At 37.8% G+C, this 23,008-nt stretch overlaps 1 protein-coding gene across 14 annotated transcripts in view; it reads left to right on the top strand.

Moving 5' to 3' along the window:
• NCKAP5 (NCK associated protein 5) overlaps positions 1-23,008 on the top strand; it is a 436,628-nt gene that overhangs the window by 240,417 nt on the left and 173,203 nt on the right. For 13 of the 14 annotated variants that reach the window (XM_040560984.1, XM_040560986.1, XM_040560985.1 and 10 more), the window contains one exon: positions 10,109-10,242. In XM_040560984.1, coding sequence (XP_040416918.1) covers positions 10,109-10,242 — 134 coding nt within the window. Of the gene's footprint in view, positions 1-4,907; positions 5,227-10,108; positions 10,243-23,008 lie in introns of those variants that run through there. The other variant, XM_040560995.1, reaches the window with a different exon arrangement.

Below are 23,008 nucleotides of genomic sequence, written 5' to 3'. Positions count from 1 at the left end.
CACCTTATCAAAAAACTGTGTAGCAAAGAGCTTGGAATTACAATCAGCTATTAAAATTTAACATGTGTTAGGGGAGAAAAAAAATTCCATTACATTACGTATTACTTCCACTGGTTCTCATTTTGGTATTGACAGAAGTTTGTTCTGCACAATTCTGAATACTAGGTGTTCATATGAATTATCTCTGTCTTAATATTGTTTCCAAGTTTTTACTTGATCTTGAAAAACATTTCATTATGTTTAATTTAGGGAAATGAAATTTCTTTAATTACTGTCTGTTGAAGCTATTAAAAGCTCAATTACATTTGCAAATTCATTTTTGAAAAGCATTATCATTTTAAGATTAATAATGAAAAAAAACCACCTTGATCTGTGTGGGACTTCCTTGTTCACTAAGACTATTCTCTTTACACTCATCCCCTGTGAGGAAATAATATATCCAAAATGGAAAAAGAATTAGGCTGAGAACTGAGGATCAATACCAGTCTTGGAAATTGGGCTATCAGTTGTGAATTTGAATGAACAGTAGTTGTTGTATGAGGGAGACAGGATTAAAAAAAAATAAAAAAAATCCTTGCCTGTGTTCAACTTTGAAAACATGATATGGAGATGATCTTTAAGAAGTTCTAGGTAATGGTGGCTACTGGGGATGCAGGTGGTTTGCCTGCATAAAGCATGTCTGCAAATGGTGCGTGTCGCTGTGGTGGATTGGGTGTAACCCAATAGACATCTACAGGTGTGTCTCCAGGAAAGGTGGTAAAAGAAAAGTCAACAACATACTTGCCTTCGGTTGATTCTGGAAGACTAGGAGTGGGTTTTGGTGTTGTTGTTGGTGTTTGTTTTCATTTACTTTATTTTTAATGGCAATTCCAATTTTCTGTGGCCTTTGTTGCATGTTTCACAGAATTAAAGAGTTGTTGGCAATAAGAGCTTCCTTTCCAAGGGGTGGCCATGAACCATAGTTGTCAAAGGAGATGGGCAGACAGTAGTGCTAGCCATCTAGCTCTGTGTTGAAAGGCTTTATGAATTATTCTGTGAAAAAAAAACTGTAAAATAAATGTTACAACTCCAACTATATATACAGCGTTGCTCATGTAATAGCCTGCCTAATTCAGATTAATTGTAGGCTTGCAATGATAAAGGAGCTTCAGCACAGCAGTTATTCTGTTGTACAGATGCAATTAAAACCATATCAGTGCAGCATAAATAATGCTAAATTAAGTTGCTGTCCTGCCACATGGTGGCAATTTTGAGCTACTGCACAATGAAAGCCAGTGTTATTTTATTCGGAAGTAGTAACCATACCAAGAAAGTGTTTCTAATTTACTTGAATTGCTCTGGAGCAGTGTTATCACCCAAGAATATAAAGTCTGTAAACTACTGTCACTAAAATATCACTAGTAATAATAAATGTTTCCTATCCTGCTATTCATCTCAGAGCCAAGCAAAGCCTGAAGTTTACATCTGGTAGTCATGGAATACACGCACTAGTCTGTTATGAGGCAAAAGGGAGAGATCTATCAGCATATTAAAACTTAATAGTGAAAAATAAATTATTTGCTTGAAATTACTCACTTTAACTGTTTATAAGGCAGTTTTAGAAAATGCTAATACAAATTATTTAGTGCCAATTAGATTTTCCTGACTTATTCGGGGCAGCTTGTCATTTTGGGAGCAGAATCCTATTCCAGAGAGTCATCATTTTTTCTTACTGGAATGAAAGAGCTAGAAGATACCAGCCTAAAATTAGGAGATGCTTTTTATACTACTTATATCTTGCTGTTGCAGAGCTTTAGTGGGAATAAGGTTAGGAAAAAATGATTACATCATGAAATAATTGGGGAAAAAATTAGAGCTGTATTATAATTCAAGGAACTGTCTCTGTGGTAAAAGCCTGTATCAGATGAAAGGGTAATTCATTTTGATTACAAAGCAACGACATAATTTTACCCTTAAGTTTATTTTGAAGAGACGTGGAAATAAAGCTCTCTCTCCCTCCATGAACCCTCCAAGTGCTTAAGTTATTACTGTTTATATCTTAATGCTTCACAGTGGTTTAAAAACACCTATAACTTCATCACTGGGAAAGCTTTGAGTGTTTAAGAGTATTTGTCAGTTTTCCCAGTATAGCTGGAAACATTAATAAAGGACAAAGGCATATTAACTGCCACTGTTGGAAAGTTCTGGCTTCAATAGCTGGCTGATTTAATAAAGTCTTGTTACAGTAAAATGATTCAGCTGTAAGCAGCCTGTTAAAATTGTAATAAGTACAATAAGCAATGCACTTCTTTTTTTCTGTTCGTTGGGGTAGTGTTTTTTCATACTGTCAAAGTCCGCTACAAGGAAAGCTGCAGTGTGCTGCAAAGTTGTTTGTCAGTGCCTTGGTTTATTTTTGCAGAGAAGTATTGATTACAGAATGAGAAACATTTGGTTTAACAGCAATCAATGAGGAGCAAACAAAGGACACTGAAGTTTCACTCATTTTAATTTGAACAAAAATACAGTACCTGGTACAATTTATGATGGAGTAACAAATGGTATCTGCTCTCTCTATTCTTATAATCATGATTCTTTCCTGTCATCTGTGAGTGAAGTAAGTTTAGGCAGAGGACCTTAGTCTCCTGTGTGCTGGGTTTGGGACCAGGTTGCACAAGGAGAATTTGATGGAAAGGTCCCGCCTCGCATGGGAGCCCCGGGCTCTGGGTAATGGGGGTTCAAGTCTCTTCTGTGGACAAGAGGCACTTGATCAAATACTGTTTGATTACTATGTTTTATATTGGGGGAATTAAATACTCACTGCATCAGGAAAAGTTACCCTGTTAAAGTAACCAACTAAGAGATGAAGTCACAAATTCCAGTTCCCATTTCAATTAATATTTCACACTTAATTCTTGGAAAACAGAACTGTTCCACCAGCGAGGGGATGAGGGTTAGCCCTCCTCATTCCTGCTGTTCCATGGCTGCTGCCTGCAGCAGGCTTTCAAAAGTGGAGCGTAAGTGTCTAGCTCCTCTCAGGCAGAAGAAAAACTTAAAAGCTTTTTCTTCCATATCTTTATGAGTATATCTTTACATTTTGAGTATGCTTTTCACCTGGTATGGAGCTACCACCATCTCCCCACGCTTCCCAGGCCATTTGCCTGTGTGTGCGTAGGGACTGGAGGCAGAGGTGGAAGGTCTTGGGGCAGAGGGTCCACATGTGGGTTTAGACTGAGGCGACCTGTCCCAGGCTTCTTGCACGTCATCTTGAACAGGCAATTTATATTTCTGTACACGCCTTCCTGACAGTAATTTTCCAAGCCCTCGTATATGTTGCAGCACAGCCTTTATGTTGATGAATGTCCTTATGTTTGTATCCTGCCCAGTGAGCTGGAATCCACTAATTTGGTTAAGAGGCTCCAGAGTTACTGAATGCTGATATGACAGTGATTGCAGTATGCAGCACACTGAACGCCCCCAACACTACTGTGTTGGTACAGATAGTCCCCAGTATTATAGCAAAATAGTGGTTTTGAGTACTTTGAATATATGTATTTATTCATAACAGTATTGGGCATTGACTTGCTACAGAAACTGATTTGCAGAATTTTAATGTGCTTCTAGTAGTAGCTATTTGTTTGCTTGATTTTGTTTTTGTTGTCTGCTTCTGCCAGTTGATCCTCAGGCTGGTACCATGTTTTTTTCCAGACCAGGCTGTGATTCTATTAAATTATTACTCTTACTGCAAGGTATCAGATGCGTATCATCAGAAATTGTATAAGAATTTACAGAAAGACTCACTTCAGGTTAGCAACTTAGTGGTGCTTCAGACTGCATACAACAATAACAAAAAACTGTATTATTTTCTCCCTCTCATTTAAATTCAGTGCAAAGTAACTGTTTGAAATCAATATTAATTATACAGAAATTGTAGCCCTCTTTAGCAAATGCTTAAAAATAGTTGTTAAAAAATTAATGTGCAGGTTAATAGCCTGATTTAGAGCAACATTAAGCCCGTGTTAAGTATCCTGATGTCGACTTTTTTTGACAAAATTGTTCTCTGATGTTAACATGATTAGTAGTGTCATAGTAGTACCATCTTATGATACACTGGGAAAGCAATGAACAAATTCAAGAATAAAGAGGAATTTTACTTCTGTGTAAACAGTAGCCCATTTTACTACTTATGAATTAATCTTAAATATGAGGGGAGGTTACATTTGTGTCTCATATAAGACATTTTTCGTATTTGAGCTGAGCAGTCCTGTAATACCCGTCTGTTTGTAAGAACAGTAGTTTGTAAGACGGGCTAAACAGAAAAAGGAGGGACCGCTTTCTGTGTAGCTGACTCCCTTCTGAGCAGCCACAACTTGTACAGCACCTGTGGTGTGTGTACACTGAATCCCTTGAATATTTCACTTGCAGGTGTCTATAGTTTTAAATCTTGATGCACAGCCATGTTTTTAACATAGAGATAACATTATTGATCAATGGAGTAGCATGATTTTTATGTGAAAGATAAATAAAAAAGTTAAAAACAAAATATTCTGGTGTGGTGGGGTGACCTTGGTCCCTCAAGAGGACTGGGGAGAAAACAAGATGGAAAAGCTCCTGGGCTGAGGTTAGGACAGGGAGATCACATGCCAATTACTGTCACAGGCAAAACAGACTTGACTCAGGGAAGATCAATTTAATTTATTGCCAATTAAAGTAGATCTGGATAGTGAGAAACAAATTTAATCCAACACCTTGCTGCCCTGCAGAGTTTTGTCCTTTCTCAACTACACTGTCCCTGAGACACCACCAGTGTGGCTGAGGGGCTCAGCCGGGCCCTGTGGTAGGGCTGGAACTGGCTGGAACCAGATGAAATCATCTGGAACCAGCTGGAACTGCCTGGAACCAGCTGGAACTGTTTGGAACCAGCTGGAAGCAGCTGGAGCCAGCCGTGTCCTCACAGGGCAGCCCCAGCCTCTCCTCACAGAACCCGCTGCCCGCACCCAGCCATGCAGACCCAGCACATCTCGCCTACAGACTTTTAGAAAAAGTGAGGCTGTTGGCATGGCACATTAGGGTGGGGAAGGGGAAAATGTTTTTAGATGTTTTTTTGAATGCAGAGGATATGAAATCATCAGTACTTGGGAGGGCCATCAAGCACGTCCAGCAAAAAAGTAGGATGAGACTAGGGGATTTTGAAATAAGAAACCTGCTTGAGTTAGGCAAACACTTGACCCCAGTGGAGAGAGTACTCTGGTAAGTTTTTGTCATGTAGCCAGTCCTGTCACTCAAACTAGGCATCTGCTTGTTTTATTTGCAACAACAATTGAAGGAGTTTAACTGCAAGTCTCCACATGCAAAGGCTTGACTGTTGTCCACATACAAATATAGGGTTGACAGTGAAATAGCCCTGAGAGGAAAAAAAAAATGGTTAAGAAGGTAGCCTTTCCATACAAAACCTTAACCTACTACGTGTTTGAGTCACAATGGGTGTAAACCTCTCACCAGAAATGAAACCCTGATCGTACAACCCCTGCCCTGTACAATGTGCACCTTGGTCTGCCTTTTGTGGCTGCCACTCGTACTGTGTACTTTTATTTTTTGTCACTTTTGTGTTTTCCACTGGGTGTTGCAGCATTAGGGGTCATTCAAGAGCTCCAGAGCGGAGATGTTCACACTTGGGTGTAATGTGAAGGAACCAGGTCCTGACATTTGCGACGCAGTCCTGGTGAATTACAGGAGATTTAAATGGTTGAGCACCTCTTAGGAGACACTCATCGCATGGCTGCGTGGGGTCAGTCCTGAGACCAAGAGCACGGCTATTAACCAGGGACTCTGAAAATAAGCTTTGTCTGTTTGCCTCTTCATGGAGTGCTGAGGAGCAATTTGGATCTTTCTGTCAAATACATGTCCTAATTTCAGTTGAGCCATAAATAGTTTTCATGCATTTTGTTTTGATCTCGCTCTGATTTCTTGCTTAACTTTGAGAAGACGAATTAATGTGTGGTACATGTCCCTGACTGGATGAGAAAGGAAACATTTTGACATGAACATTTCTACATCTACACAAAAAGGAACTTGTTGACGTGCAAATACTTGCTCACGAGCATAATGAGCAGCTAGTGAAACTCAAATTGCTCAAACGTTCATGAAAAAGTAATTACAAACAGTACTTGTTCAAGTGTTAAAATATTCTAGTACGTAACACAAAAGTATTGGTTGAGCTTGCTAACCCTGACTTTCAGTCTAGTTTGTTCACTTGAAATTTTTGCATATTTGGAAAGTTACCAGAGATTTGACAGGGAGATGTGATGAAAGTGAGGCTATCTGGAGAGGCTGAAAAAGGGGAAACAAGAGTGAGGTAAGGGTTATACTTCTAAGAGGAGAAGGTTATAGCTGTGCGAGGAGAGGCAGCAGGGAAAAGTTTGAGCAGAGCTCATGGCGATTGCAATTAAAGAAGAATTGGCAAGTGGGAATACATATCACTTCATTTGAAGATAGCAATGATGTTTCTGGTGTTAAAACATATTGATGTTTCACAACACTTTCTTTTTTTATTTAACCTTTTCTTCATGTTGCATGCTAATTGTATCCCTTTCCAGTAAGCATACATTCAGTATAAAAACAGCAACCACTTCTGGCTAGTTCATTTTTTTTCATACACCTTTATTTTGCACAGACGAGCTTATAAAGGGTGTTATGACAACACAGTTTCTGGGGAATTCAGGGATGTAATCTACTTCCGGGGACAAAAAAAATCTGTTTAATCCTGGCCTTTCAGTACATAAGGTTCACTTCTCTCTGTTGACTCTTCGTTATGGCTTTTCTGTGGTTGAATAAAAATGTAGTTATCTTTCCTTGTAGATAAGATCGCTGCTGCTGGGAGCTGCTTACTGTACGTAGTACGTGTGAGTGTGTTGTGTCCTAGAGACGGAAAACTCTCCAAGTGTGGGTGGTATCTTATTCCCTTTTTCTCCCTTTGGACTCTTTAGTCTTCCCCTCATTCATATGGGAAATTTCTGGTAGCTGAGAAGAGAACCCATAATTTCAGGGCCATAGGTTAGTACTTTTGTTTCTGGTCTTGTAGGGAGTCTTGTGATTTGCCTGTTATTTATCTCATACCCTGAAAGAAGCGTAAGCTTTTTACAGCAAGTTGCTCATATAGCTAATACTGTGTCATGATGCTTGCCCTTGAGGTGACTGAATAAAGACTGGACATTTAACTCAGTCCAGAAGTTCCTTATGCTAAAACATTTAATTCCTATAATATTATTGTTCTTGATAAGTGCATTTGTTGCTGCGTTACAGATAGTTACAGTTACAGTTCTTAAGGTAACTCCCACATCCTTTTCTCTTCTTACTCTTCAAAAAAAAAAAAATCCTGTGGATGTGCTGATCTTTTCATTTAGGATGATAATGCAGACTTTCCCACATGAAAATACAAAGTAAGTGGTAGCAACAGCATTCTGTGACCTACTAGCAAGAGGTAAACGAAACCTCGAGATAGCTTATGCTGCCCTTCGACCTGTAGGGGACAGTTTGAATTTGTGAATCTCCGCTGTATATTCTATGCTCTGCTAGAAAATGTAGGTTTGTGGTTAGTGGCAACATGGCTGTACACAGAGATGCAGCACAGTCATTCTGCTGGGCAGCATCAGCGGAGCTGTTCACAACCTAACAAAGATCATTGAGATGGAAGAAAGGACATTCATCTGCTTTTTGAAGTGTTATGTTTTGGTAAGAAATGCTGTGAAGTACCCAAAATATTCACAACAACTGTAGTTCTCTGTAGTCCTCCCTGTGGAGATGTGGCTTTGTACCTAATATAGAAGGAAGGTTTATCTGAGGACCAGAGCATGGCCAGTGTAGCAGACACACAGAGGTTGGTGCTGTACCAGAGTAAGATCATTGTGGCAGTAATGATGCTGGATGAGTGCTGAAGGCATGGCCGAATCTCTGTTCTTCAGCGTGCTACCGCAGTGGAGCTGTTACTGTACCACGAGGCTCAGGCACAGCCTGGTCCTTTGAATTAGCTTGGGCACTGCGGGGTTCAGAGCAGTTCCTCCAAGGTGGCTTATCAGTTACTGTGGGGACAGTAATTGGGGTTTAAGTCCAATTTCTGTAGTCTTGTAAACTTGTCTTAAGCACTGATTAGTAACCATGCCTTTCTACTGTGTCATTTTCTATGCTATCCTCTGACTCCCCGCAAGCTCTAGGTGTCTCCTTAGCAGCAGTGAAGTGCATCTGTAGAAGAGTGTTCAGCAAGGGTCACCGGAACAACATCATCTTAAAAGTTGGTGTTGATGGGATCAAATCTCAAGAAATTCTGTTTTTAATATTATTCTCATATCACTGGCCCGAGTTAATGTTCATGGGACAGATTCTCTTTCCCGAAGGTGCTGTGTGTCTTCTTCTTGGTGCTGAGCACTCTGCTTTTTTCGTTTTAGCAGGAACAAAGGATTACTCAGCACCTGTCAAAATGTGGTTATGTAACAGTAAGAACAGAAATTAGATAGTTTTGTTAGAACAATATCTTTATTTTCCAGTAATTTGTTTCTTGTTTTGCAGTGTTACATTTCCCAGATATTGTGTGTGACTTACTAGACAACCCCCGTCTATTCTCTGAGTAATTTCCCATATTTTTGCACAAGTATGTAGATATTTCATTTAATTCTGTGCAGCCTCCCTTTGTGGCATGTGCTTATTTATCACTGTCTTTAAGATCCCTTTTCCGCTTGGTAGTGTTCTTATTTTTGGTCCCTTGGTTACCACTATTATAAATTATTATCCAGTAAGATTTATAGCTGTAAGACTTGTACAAATAATATATCTCTCCCATTTAATGGCTTAACACTAAGATGCCTTTGTTATTTTCTAATGAAATTGTATGTATAATTTCTAGATAGTTTTTTGCAGGCATGTCATGAAAATTTAGGTCAGCAATGGAACTCCATCAGACTGTCTGACAGGCTACAAATCGCAATTCACCAAGCACACAGAAATTTTTCAAAGCATAGAGGTGGTGCACCCAGTATAGCTTTACAGTAACTTAACCTTTCCTTAGGCAACTAACGCCTTCATTGGAGGAGTATAATGCAGTACCATGTTAATTGCTTTTTTATTATTATTATTGACTTTTTATCCCATTTAAATGCACAAGGATAAATTTAATTTAATTTAATTTCTGTGTAACAAGGTCACATGGAAAAGGCTGTGCATACATTTGTTTTTTTATTAAATTAGCATTTTTTATAACTTTTCAGTTCATTCTACTCTTCCTAAATCACATTTTACTACTTTTTAAATAAAGTTTTGAAATCATTAGGATGATTTTCTGTGATGTTTTTGTATCTGGACCTGAAGTTTAAAAAAAAAAACCAGATACTCCATGACATATGTCAATATATCCGGGTAGCACGATATATTTGGTCCTGTAGTTTAAGAATTAGCAACAAGCATAATCTATTTGCCTTTGAGAACTAGTAGTAAAATTAATGGCATTTTTATTCCTCTAATTGTTTGATTGGATTCGCAGTGCTTACAAACATATTCATATGTTTGACATAGTATTTCTTTATATAGACTCAAATAGACTCTGTGCTACTGACAAGAATCCTGCCCCTTATTTTTTGGTTTTGTTTAATTTGTTTGTGTTTTGTCTTATTTTTCTGGTTTTGTTTACAGCAAAACCAGGGCTGCAGAATCGTGTCCTTTTCTGTTCTTGAGACTGAATCATTAAGGGATGGGTGCAAGTTGCCATCATGACTTGATTCAGGCTTCCTGTATCTATCACTAAGCAAGATAGATCAAAGATCTTAAATATTTTTGCAAAATTTATTTTGAGTTGACGTGAAGAAAAGGCACTTGGAAGGAGAGGACAGTGTTTGGTTTTAAATAGCTTTTAAGCTGACTTCAGTAAGTCTGAGCTATGTAAGCGTAGCTCAATGTGATGGGGATATTATAAAAGGCTCTCAATCCCTCGTTTGGTATTCTGTGTATCATTGCCATTCCAAAAATAAAATAAAATGATTGGACTGCATAGTTGATTAACTGGTGATTTTTCCCAAATTAAATATAAAATTTTTCCTAGAAGTGTTTTACATGTACAATTAATAAATCACTTTCTATGGTCTTTCAGCGTGAGAAACTGATACATGAGTTGGAGGAAGAACGACATTTAAGACTTGAGAGTGAAAAAAGATTACGGGAGGTAACACTGGAGTCAGAGCGTAGCAGAGCTCAGATGCGTGGGCTGCAAGAACAGTTTTCCAGGTATGTTGCATAAATAAATTACGTTCAAAATAAGGGAAGAACAAACTTTGGTTCAAAAAGACTGATCAAACCTCTTCATAGCTTGAATGGGTGGAATCTAAGGCAAAAACTGCTTTCCCTCTGAAGTTCTCTAAACATAGCAGGGTTTTGGCTGAATGACTGTTGTGACTGTTCTACATGAGGTAAAATTTAAAAGGCTTATGCCATTATTCACTATAATGGTGAACGTTTTAATTTCCAGGATTTTGTATTGGTTAGAATTCCCGGTAATATTCTAAGATGTACAGGTCTTCACTTCTCAAAAATAAGTCAATGTTTGGTTGCTTTTCTGTTAACCAACAGCAGTGGTTTTGATCAATCTCAATAATGACAAAAAAAGTGATGCCTTTTACCAGGTAGGTAATCATTCTTCTTGGACAAGCTTAGTGTCTCATCCTGCATTTACTGGAGCAGAGCGTTGTGCTAGAGCAGAGCTCCGCTTACAAGGGAGCCAGCCTTGAAAGGGGGATTGAAGACAAACTATTAATTCAGATGGCCACATTAAGGATTGGAGTTCTTTATTGGTTTTATGAGGCATGATGAGATCTTGTACATCAAATAGATTTTTTTTATTGTTTTTGTCACGTGAACAGAAACAAAACAATCAAACCAGAATTGAAAGAGACAATGGAATTTTATGTTGTGTATTTTCCATCAAGATCCAGTATTTTAACTCAGTCCCTCAGGTCTCATTCCCTTAGGCCCCCAAATCATTGAAAAGTTCAAGTTCAGTTTCATATGATGAAAACAAGCTGTGGGATGTGTTTTTTCCTTTGGTTGTTTTTTTTTTTTAAGGTTTTCATTTTTATTTTTTTTTTTTAGTTCTTGGGTTTTTTTTGCTCAGTGTCTGCCATGCTGCTCCTCTATCTGAGATTGGGTTTCTAGGCAACGATGAAAAAGCAGTTAATGGCAATAATAAAATTTTTTCTGATCTGTTATTTTGTTTTTGGAAAAATTACATTAATGTTCTTTAGATTTCAAAAAACTATAAAAGTGTTCAGAGAAGTCTGAAATTCTTTCTCTGAAAATGTTAAAGATATTAATTTTCTTTTTTCTTTTTTCCTTTTTTTGTTGCTGTTTTTCTATGATTTTTGTTTTCAATTTTTATTTATTCTGATCAGAGTCTCTGCATAATATTCACAAATTAAATACACCCTGTGCTCTTGTTTAGAAAATTGTGTTATATATTAATCTTTGTTTATGGATGAATTTCCTGAGGTGCTGATTTTAGAACAATAATTCTAGTTACAATAACTAGAAGCCTTTGAAATAAACTTTTTAACTTGGTGCAGTCCTGATTAAGAAAAAAAGGAAAGAAGAGGTGAGAGGAAACAAACAGTCTCCAGAATAACATGTCCAGTAACTTGGTAAAATTTTATCTCTTGCGTATTCGGATCTTTTCAGGATAAAGCTTCATTATTCCTATGAAACTGTGGTAGCCTGATTCTTTTCTACAGTATTTCTGAAAAGAATGACTGTATTATTAGTTAGGATCCCTGAAGTCCACTATCTTCAAATTAATCCATTCTTTTTCTTCTATTATTTTATTTGCAGTCTAGCTTGCTCTATCTATAAAGAAGCAGAGGGATACAAGCTCTTTGGATTAAAGCTGTTTGTCTCTTTATTTTTGTATCTCTGATTTAGATAAAAGTGAATACAGTCTAAATCAGCATTATGTTCCTTACAAGACTGTCTGCACGTTAGCTATACTAACTGAAGACAAACTTAAATACCACTTTTCATTAATAGCAACCTGAGGCTGGCCCTGTTATTGCCAGTGATGAAAACTGCCATGGGCTTCGTTGTGCTATGATTTTATTTTAGTGTAGACCAGTGCTAGGAAGAGAATGCCTCACTTAAACATACTTCAGTTGCTTTTAAAACCGTGTGTTTGTCATTATGAATATTAGAGGTTACTTTTTCTAATATTTAGTAGAATATTAAGGTACAGACCTTCTCCCTAAATGAGCGTATTTTTCTCACCCTGTTTGAGCAAGTAATGGCAACAGGATAATCTTGTGTTCCTTGGAGATTCTGTATTGTTTGAAGGATTTGAGGCTTTTTTCTCCAGTTTGAGCATAGTTAAATGGGAAAAGACAGGTGGTGATAGGAAATGTTAAAATTAAGCAAATAAGAAGTACTTTAGAAGAAACTGGCCAGAGTACTCTGGGCCCAAACGTTCTGGATTTCAAATGAAGATAGACCAAAGTAAGAACATGTATTATAGCATAGATCTTTTAAGTCTGTGTAATTCCTGAACTGAGTTCATTTACATGTAGTACAGTTGGTTAAGCTGTGATTTGGAGGGTGTTTCTTCGCATCTCAAATATTTTCTTTGAAAGAGTGAAACATAATGGTTTGTGGATAGTAGGGGAGTTGGAATTAGGTGATCTTCTAGGTCCCTTCCAACCCAAACCATTCTGTGATTCCATGATTCCACGATTCTATGAAAGCTGTAAGTTGACCTTTCTAATCAGGCAAGGAAAGCTGTCTGTTCCATGCTGAAATTGTGTGAAGACTGCAGTCTATCAAATAAGCATCTAGTTTGAGATTGAGGACTTCAGAACACAAGGGTTTTTTGTTTGATTTTTTGTGTTGTTTTTTTTAATTGATTGACGTTTCTGTTCTTACCAAGTAAGCAATATTCCAGGCTAAGAGTCTGAAGTAAATCGAAGTTCTCTTTCTTAACATCTATATAAATCTGCCAGAGCCTTAAAATGACACAGTGGTTAGTTTGATGAATATGTGACAGTTACACAGAAGAGCTTTTAAAACCAAACTTCTTTTCCAGAATTCCATAGTGGTGTATCCATGCTGTTTTAAATTCGTTTTCTAATTTTATTGGAGGTGTGTGCAAAGATCCTGAAAAAAAAGCATTTAATGCTAAAACTAGGATTTTACATTGTAGTTGAATGCAGTTATTTTTTCATTACCTTAGTATAATCTCACCTTGAGATGAAATCTTTGAAGGTTTCTGTCTTAAAACCATAGAGATCTGTTGCTTTACTACAGCTACTCTGTTATTATATAAGGCCCTTTTTGGCACGGCAGTGTACAGATGAATGTTGCTTAAATGCACAGTGACTAACCCTATAAATACCTATCACCCAGTTTCTTCCAAGATAGTGTCATGCAGTCCGACTTCTCCATTTTGATTGTTGGCATCTCTCATGCGTATACTGACAGGTTAGCATTCAGGTTAGTATTATACCTGCTGTCTCTTTATCCAGCTCTGGAAGAAATTGGGTCAATTCTTCTGGATTTATTTTTATTTTTATTTTTACTTATTTATTTTTGATGGCTCACAGTTTAACATTAGCTCCTCCTTGGACATGTTCCATTTTTGACATTAGAGAAGAAAATACAACCACTGTGTCTTGTGTATCTCCTTGTTCTTAGATTCAACTGTGCTTTTCCTCATTTCAGCATCTTCCTACAGCAGTAGGAGCAGAAACACAGCAACCCTGCCCGAAGCAGTAGGTGTGATTTATAGTTTCACTCTAAAAAGCACACTGATGTACGCAATATAAATTGATTACATTTCTCTGCTGTATATCAGTAAGTAATACAAATTGTTTTTTGTTGAGCGCATACAGTACATGTGACTCCAAACTGGGATTAAATGTTAAAGCAGTAAAAGCAGTAGCTTTACTTAAGTTATTTTGATTAGTGTTTTGGTCTAAATGGAACCACTTTAATAGAGCACCCCATTGCAAAGTGTATCTTTAAACAATAATTGAGGAGACTGGTATCAAATCCTTAAAATCCCCTTTGGGTAAATTTAAAAAATTCTTTCAGTTAAGACGATGTTGTTTATAGGTATCAATGCCTGTGACTGGAAAGCTGCCTCAGGCTTTTAGGAAGAGATGTTACTGGAATAGTAGGAAATGATCCTTGTTTGGTCTGCCAGGGTCCTGCAAATGGGATGAGTGTAATTCTCATTAGACTGTATTTCAGCATTCCCCTCACATTAGTGTTGACCGTAGGGTTAAGCCTGTCAGTTCTGACGAGGGGAAACGTGACTCCTACAAATCTGATGGCGCTTTGTGTGAAAGGACTGTGTGTCCATTATTTTGAGCATAGCCTACGTGCTTTTCTCCAACTATTTTTAATTCCTCTTGCTCTATTCGGGCTTGTCCACAGGTGAGTGGAGATGATAACTGTTTTCCTAGCAATTGTGACAAAGAGATCTTTCCCATTTCCAACATCATCACATCATCATTTCTAACCCTGTCACATCTGCTTGATGTGAGAGTGCGAGAGGTCGCCACCTGCTTGCACTTCAGAGAGGCCTTACTGCCATGACTGGTGGTCCATACAGAGCAGAGATCATTTCTGAAAGTATAAACCAGCAGGATGTATCTGTAGCTCCTGTGGTCGGTCAGTTTGTCTAATGTCCATTGAATGCCGATTTAAACCATTAATAGCATTTCAGTATCATTTCTGGGTGATTAAAATGCTCTCCTGGCAGCAATTTATGATATTCCTCTGATTTTCTCATAGCAGGGATGAACAAAATACTGTGTAGAAATTCGTTCCTTTTCTACGAGAAGTATCACAGAAGGAGCTGTCTACAGTTTTCCTCTTCTTGTTTGTATAGTTCTGCAGAAATCTCTTGTCCTCCCCAAGCGGCCTGAGCATAAGGTTGTTGGGGGGCGGGTGGTCACAAAGATAGCGTTTGTATCAAAGGCTGGCGTTGTCATACTGCCTCACAAAACCCAGAGGCTTTTAGGTACCTCTGGATTTCACTAGATGTGCCTGTGTGAAATGTCACATAGAAAACTAGTGAATAAATATGAAACTAAACTTAGGGACTTGAAAGTGTTCCATGCCGGATGTGTGTCTCACTCCTACACTAGGGCAGGGTGCTTTCACTGGAGGGACGCTCAGCTCTTGGCTCGCCTTGCTAAGCCTCAGGACGTGGCATGAATAGCATTTTACTGGGGCTTTGACCTAATGCTTAGGATATCGATCTGGGCTTTTGATTAGAATTGACAGAGTAAAAGGATGAAGTTTCTTTTAGATTAACACCGATGGGGGGAGCATATTCGTATTTTTATTTATGTGCATGTACAACACTCGGGTACATATTTCATCCCTAATCCTTGCTCAGAAGTGTCAAGCACTGTTTTAAGTAAGATCAAGGAGCTTTTGTGTGAATAGTTCTTACGTGGCAGAAAATAAAAGAATGGTTTTACCAAACCCCTGCACTTAAGCCAGAAGAGGAGCTCACCTCAAGTTGTATGGGAGTTTTAGTCCCATTTCACAGGCTAGACTGGACTAAACATTGTAGTGTCATGTTGTTTTACCAACAGGAAGAAAAAAAGGAATTTTATAACTTATCAAGCTTCATTTTTTCATTTTTTTTATCTAAATACTGTAGTTTTGAAGGTACATACTCATGAGAAATATCTTCAAAGAGTTTGTTACCTCAGTTTGCTTCAAATTCTCATTCTGATGTTAGAAACCATCTGGATGAGCTATACATATTTTCATAATGAAGTTGCGAAGGAAAACAAGCTGTGAGGTCAGAGTGACCGTGGAATACTGAAGAATCTGTAAACTCAAAACACAGAAGTCAGACAAGGAGCAAAAGTTCTAAGAGACTATATTGTGCAACATACATTGACATACGTAACACCTTTAGAGAGCTATGGATTGCTTTGCTTCAGACATTATTGTAAACACATGGAGAGGTATGTGGAGATCCTGAACTTCTGTGGACTCTTCAGGCACTGAAGCTACGTTAAGGGGAAGCTTTATTTTAGTACCCCAACACAGTAGTAAATCATGTGGTGGAGTTTCATGACAGCTCATAGTTGATGAAAGCTTCTCTCAAGGGTTCCAGGTAACTAGGTAATCTTTGTCTTCACAGAAAAAAAAGATGGTTATCTGTGTGCTCAGAAAATCCTAGTTTTGGTCTGTATTTGTATGCTGACAGTATGCATCATACTTGTATTTATGGACAGTTGCATCTATTGCCTGATATTAGATTTATCAGAGCATGAAATGGTTCTGTTTCCTCTGTTCTCCTGTGTAGCACTACAATTTAATAGGACATTGCGTTGTGTTGTTTTTTTTTTTCCTTTGCATAATGTAGTAGATTAGCACCATAGTAGTAGTAGATGGTTTACCCCGTCTAGGGTAATGACAGGTAAAGAAAAACCTAGCAAAAATGTAAGACATTAAAATTTTCACTCCAAGTTAACAGTAGGTTACCATACATGGGTCCACACACAGCATGTTATCTACTCTACTCCTTGCTTTTTTGTGACAGAAAGCTGGTTTGAATATTCTCCTCATTCCCCGTACCATGGTCATCAATAAAGCAGAACCTATCCATGTTAGACAGTGAGTGGTTTGTATCCATAATCTCTCTTTATGTGGCTGTTTCATTCCCAAAGTGAGATCCTCACTTATGCTAAAGAAAACTCCTGGAAGCATATTCCAAATAATATTGTGCTCAAAAGTAAGAGCAGGGATTCGTGTGTGGATTATGTGATTGGGTTTACAGACCCTTTTATGTCAGAGGACAGAGAAAACCTCTTTTGGGTGAAATTGCAGACTCCCTTGTTACTGCTGTTTAAAGAGATTAAGGTTCATGTTTGGTGTTTATGTACTGTAAAATCCTCTACCTGTTGAAGTTCACGGCTCTGTGCATTTTATTTTGCACGATAATAGGTATATTTCTTGTAGATATTCCTAGCTACAGATAATTCTCGGTTGTAAAACATGTTTACATTTGTGAAAGGAAAGTGCTGATATAGGAGCTAAGTACTGTTATGGAGTAATGCTGCTGCTTAAATGCTGTGCAGTCGTGGATGGTAGGATGTTTCCAAAGGTAGGTAGGACCTGTGGCTGTCAAGAGAGCTTCTAATTACTTAGTACTGGTTTGCTGTTCTTATGAATGTATTTTTACAGTTGCATTGGAACATGCAAGCACAAGTACTGACTGCTTGTTTACTGTGGATCTTGTCATCAGTTTGGTTTCTTTTGAGCTTGTGAAAGCAGGAAAGTCACAGTTACCGTACATGTTATTCTGCAGTTCCTTGATGTAATATAAAAGAACTATTCAAACCAACACACTCCTTCACATATTTAATAAAAAGATTCCTGTGCTAGACACGATAGATACTTTAATTCCAAGGACCAGCAGAAAGATCAGCACATCTGCGAGGAAAAGATCTGCAAAGATCAGCAGAAAATGATTTGTTTTCCTTAGGTTTAATTTTTCCTTTAAGTCAAGCCATTTGATACTAGAAAGTATCTTCTTAAAAGAAGATCTCTTAAAATGCTTTCTTTTAACATTATATTGTAAATTCAGAGCCATTTTTCAGGAAAGAACCTGCCCTAATTAAGCTGGAAGATTGGCATCACTTTTTATTCATACCTTGCCTTGGTGTGCCCGTGCATGATTACCCCCTTACACAAAAGACTAAACTCCTTCATACTTGACATCTCTTTCTTATTTGGAAGTATGATTGATATATATGGACATATATATACATGTATATATTTATATTTGCATATACAGCTAAGGCATTTTTGCAAAGATTATAAAAGGATTAAAAGTGATTATAAACAGAAAAGCATGTGCAAGATATGAGACAGAAGAGCATATAATAGATGGGAAAGCAGGAATGCTTAGCAGCTGTTCTGTCTTAGTCTTCCCTGAAGGAAAGTAATAGCATAAATACACCAGTAAAGACCAACAAGGATGATCTGAGATTGCAAGATGGAATGTGGAAGAAAACCAGTTAATGAATTAAGATAACGTAAGTGGGTTCCGTTGAGCCAGGATTTCTTGATTGTACTCACAGGCATCAACCATACCCAAACCACCACTGACAATTATGTGTGTAGGCAGTCTGGAGAATGAGTGAAGTCCCAAAGGAGTGTTATTTAATTGTATATAAATAAGGAATTGTGCACAGAAGATTAGACTGATTTGCAGTTTATAAAATTCAGATATGATTCCACAATAATATTCATAAAGAAGACAAAACAATTATGGTCACAGTGCTCAGTTCAGTTGCTTGTGCTCTAATAAGTAGGTTTGGAGAAACTCTTCTAGGATAATATTTTTTTTGACTTAAATGTACTCATACAGGAAGTGCTGTGGTTAGCAATGCTCTGTAGTGTGTCTCTCGCATCACTTTTGAAGTTAGAACATGGCTAGAATCAGGCGCTAAATCCTTAGTGGTGGCAACAGATGATCTGCTGTGGGAAAGCTTTTTCATGACGGAAAAAATTGTGATGTTCCCATGTCCTGAGATGTGAGGTCAATCCCTTCCTTGTCTCATTAGGAACTCCTGCCAACCCAATGTATTAGAATAATTTTTCATTGTTTGTAGAAGAGATCATAAGCAATATATTTACAGGTGACAAGCTTCTGTCTAGATTGCAGTTATAAAACTATAAATCACCTGTGTGCATTTGTTAAAAGTTCAGGTGTGCTTTAAAAATATCAAAATGGGAGATTGCCTTGGCTTATATATTTGTATATTGTGTATATTTGATTTTGTGTATTGAGTATATAACTCTTAATTCTGTATGCTATCTTTCTCTTTGTTAATGGACTTTACTATTTATATGCTTTAAAGAAGTGCATAGTAAAGAATGGCTTCATATAAAGTTCCTAGGGTTCAAAAAAGAAGGCCTTTCCTATAATAAAAAGCTTTTTTAAATGTCAATAATGCTTTCCACCATGATCCCTACCCTACCAAAACAGTGAGTGTGACGCTGCAGTGGGATGGAAGTCAACAGTCTGTTTTGCTCAGCATGTAAAAGCCAGATCCACTTTTCTGAACCTAAAAGTCGAAAAAATCCCTACTTCAGATTATGTGTGTACCTCTGTCCTTGAAAAAGATTATCTTCATTTCATACTACCTGTATAACAAAAGAATATTAAAAAGGAAATGGACTGAATACCTGTGAGAGAAAGACAATGTAGCGATAAAGATCTTGAATCCTTACAATAGAATATATTACAGTCACCTTTGAGGCAGCATTCATTGACATTTTTTAATTCAGTAATTCAAAGAGATCTGTTTAAATGAAGATCATGTCCCAGTAAAATGATTAGAGAAGTTAAACTAAACAAAGCAAACAGCGAGAAGAAAGCAGGCAGAGAGCAGATGTTACTTTAGGGTCTGTCACGGATGATTGCGGTAAGGATGTTTTTTTAAAAGCATCAGTCTGGTTTGAGCTGCAGGATTGTCTCCCGGAGTTGTTTTCTACACCAACACGATGACTCAGTCTGTCCTTAAGGTCCTCTGTTGCCTTACAGTGCTGTCCAGTGCTACCTTTTATTAGATACCCTTTTCCTAGGAAGGAAGAAAACACAAAATGGAAAGCACAGGACTGTTTTGAAACTTCCATTGCCTGTGCATTTCACAACGGGCTGTCTTACACTCTTCACGCGTACTTACACTTACTTTTTGCCATGTGTACGTGTGCCACCTACTCTTTGAGACTCATTTCTTGAGAGTGGGCAGTTCTCCTGGAGAGTCAAAAAGACAAGCATTCCAAAAATCAATATGTGGAATGCTAGTTGAGACTGATCTTCTGATTGCATGATTAGATTTAAGTTCACTGCTCAGATAACATGGATTTATCCCGTTTTAATTTACTGATCCTGTCACACTTGTGGTTCCTTTTGTCACTTGATAGCAAACCTATACTTGATAGAGATAACTGATGTGCAACAGCTTATAGACTGTTTTTCTTTACTAATGCTTCACAGAGAAATGTGAGTTTATGATCAGGATTTTTGTGGTGGTTGTTTTTCTGGTAGGTGCTTGAGGTGGCTTGTATTAATAATTCTCCTGTCCTATAAAATTTGAGTTGTAAACTGTAAATATATCATTAATGGGCAGTGGAGCATATTCAGATTGATGGTGTTAGGTACAGTACAAATTAAATTATGAGGGAATATTATGATTAAAAAGCTGACATAAAACTAAATGATCTTGATAGTGATGCTTCTCTTTTATGAGTGTGATTGGAGTTCTTCAACGGACCGTTGGTTGACTGAGTCCAAATTTTACCTTTACAATCTTACAACAAACTAAGAAGAAGCTTACACTTCCTTTCTAATTGCAAGCAGATATAAATCAGATCCAGAAAAGTGCTCAGCCTTTTTAAGGTACTAGTGTGCATTCTGCTCTTATTAAAATCAGGAGGAAAAAAGTACTTCAGGTACCCTTGAGGAGTTTGTTGCCTTACATAGTACAGATGTGCAGATTTGTGTTGCAAGGGATAGGTACATGAAATCCTGGATGTTACCTCTCAGCGTAGAATAATAGGTGAATGCTTTGTCTTGTAGGGATCTCAAAACAAGTTTTCTCATGTGTGTACGAGGCCTAGAGGAGAAAAGTGCTTTCTCCAAGGAGCATGGAAATGGCCCAGGTGGCAGAATAATTGAGAAACGTGCACAAAGACCTGCCCAGCATCACGTTGCCTGTTCTACCCAAAGGTGGGCCCTGTAGGCTGGGCTATTCGCTCTAGTCAGTGACAACCCGTTGTAGAATTTTTACTCACATTTTGCTCAGCCAATTACTACTGCTGGTGTGCAAGTAAGCAGCTGGTCTCTGAACGTGACCAGTACGGAATTTGTAAATATAATCAGTTTGTCATCTTGCTCTGCATAACCTCTTAAGTAGCTATATTAACTAATGGAAACAGAATATTTTTTCTGCCTGACTTGAAGTGGTAATATATTTTTTCAACCTAGCAGCAATTTGTAGCCTGTGTAGATTGGATTGTTTCACAGGAGAATTATTATGGTAATTTTATCTTAGAACTTGTAATTATTCTACAATGTTGTTCTAATGTAACAGGCCATGCAGCAGTTAATTTGTTGTCAGTGCTCAGAACTGGACAGGGCAACTTAAAAATTTAGTTACAATCTTTTCCTTTTATCAAAATGTTTTGGGTGTGTGTTTTCCGCTATGAGCAACTTTCAAATATGATTATTAAAAGTTGCAGCGAGTATATTTAACGCTGAAAAGCTGTAAGGCACAAACCCTCTGTTTCAGAGTTTTGCTTCTCCAGGTGTATGACAAACATGAAGAGAACACGATGGGATGTGCTGCTCTTGTATAGGCTTATAGGTTTAGTTCTTCTAACTGTTTATCTCTTAACTCTGGTACTGCATTTTGCTAGGTACTTTACAGATGTATCCTCGGGGATTTGTGCCCTGAAGGCAGAATAAGTTTGTTTCAACTGCGTGGATGTAGATTGTTCATTTTCCTGAGGTCTGTCATGGAATTTGCTTAGAGGGAAAATGTGACTGAAAAAAAAAAGGGCGAAAAAAAGCTTGTTTATAGTCAGTCAGTATCAGGAAGGACAGCTATGAGGTCTTTATTCAGTCCTGTTTGAGGAAAAGTTTTAGGATTGTCACTGAATTTGGATCTAGACCTAGCAGAGGGAATAACTCCTGGAGAGGAATGGACATTTCCCTTCTTAAGGATGAAGAAAACATTAAAGGACAAACAGTGCAGTTTTAAATCTTATAACATGATTCAAGCTATTCAACCAGGCAAGGAAAATTGGTGGGCCAGATCCTCACCAACTCCTGAAGGATGCTAGATGACTGCCCTAGGAATGCAAGACAAGAGTTAACTGTGTCTAGTTTGTGGCAGGATTGGACCTGGGTACTTGCCATGGGCTTTTCTTGTAAGGCATTTGTTGCTTTAAATCTTTTTTTTTTTCAGTGTCATTAATCATGCTGAACCTGTACGACTAATATGGTTATAATACCTAACTCCATAGGGAGTCTGCTACAGTTTAGTAATAATTACTGTCTGCTATTGCAGATAGCTTTCATTGTAAAGCATTGCCAAAAATCTTAATGTGATTATCTTTAGTCATAATGTATGCTTCAGTTTGCAGATACTGTAATAAAATGTAGATTGATATGAATGATTGTTTCAGTGTAACTTGGTTTTAATTCCATTTGTAAAGTCTGCCTCATAATCTGAAATTTTGCTAATTGGGCAGTGCTACCCTTCAGTACAATTATGTATTAAATAGCATTAGGTAAACATATATTTCAGAAATCATCCATTATCCTCCCTGGATGCAGATCTCGGTTAAAGGTCCTCTTCTTCTTGCTCTTCTTAAAGGAAGAAGTGGCATGCTGAGGGAGTTGGGTTTGTCATGAGAAAGGTGGTTTCGAGGTGTCAGACAATGAGGCTTAATGCTGGAAGGGAACAGACATCTCTGCAGTCTCCTGGTTTTGAGCAAGGTGTTGGGCTGCACTTCAGAACTTGACATACCTTTTCCTGCAAGCTTTTTTAATCCTCCCTTTTCTTCTTCTGTATTTGTGAGATTTATTTCTTTATTTTTACCTATGCTAGTGCACTGCAGACCTAGCAGAGAAAGTACATCTTGCTATACATTGTGACTGCATTGGAAATCCAAGTATGCTGTCTGTTTTGAACTAAGTTTTCATTCTCTAGGAGCGCAGATTAGATCATTAAGTTGTAGTGCCCTTATCAGCGTTTGCAACCTGCAGAGTCTATTAATTGAATGAATGTGGCATGGGTTGATATACCACCTCACCTAATCAGAAGGTAACCTTTTTCTGTCTTTAGCTATGGGTTTCATCCATCATCGTAATGCCTTTTTAGAGGCACGGAGTTGATTCGGGTTTTATTGCTGTGTTCTCTTTGTCTTAAGTTGTGCTCAGATTCCTTCCAGTTTGTACCTACTAAACAGGAGA

The sequence above is a fragment of the Cygnus olor genome, chromosome 6, assembly GCF_009769625.2.
Source record: "Cygnus olor isolate bCygOlo1 chromosome 6, bCygOlo1.pri.v2, whole genome shotgun sequence".
In the NCBI taxonomy this organism is placed as follows: domain Eukaryota; kingdom Metazoa; phylum Chordata; class Aves; order Anseriformes; family Anatidae; genus Cygnus; species Cygnus olor.
Note: the sequence above shows the minus strand (reverse complement) of the source record. Positions and strands in the feature narration are given on the sequence as shown.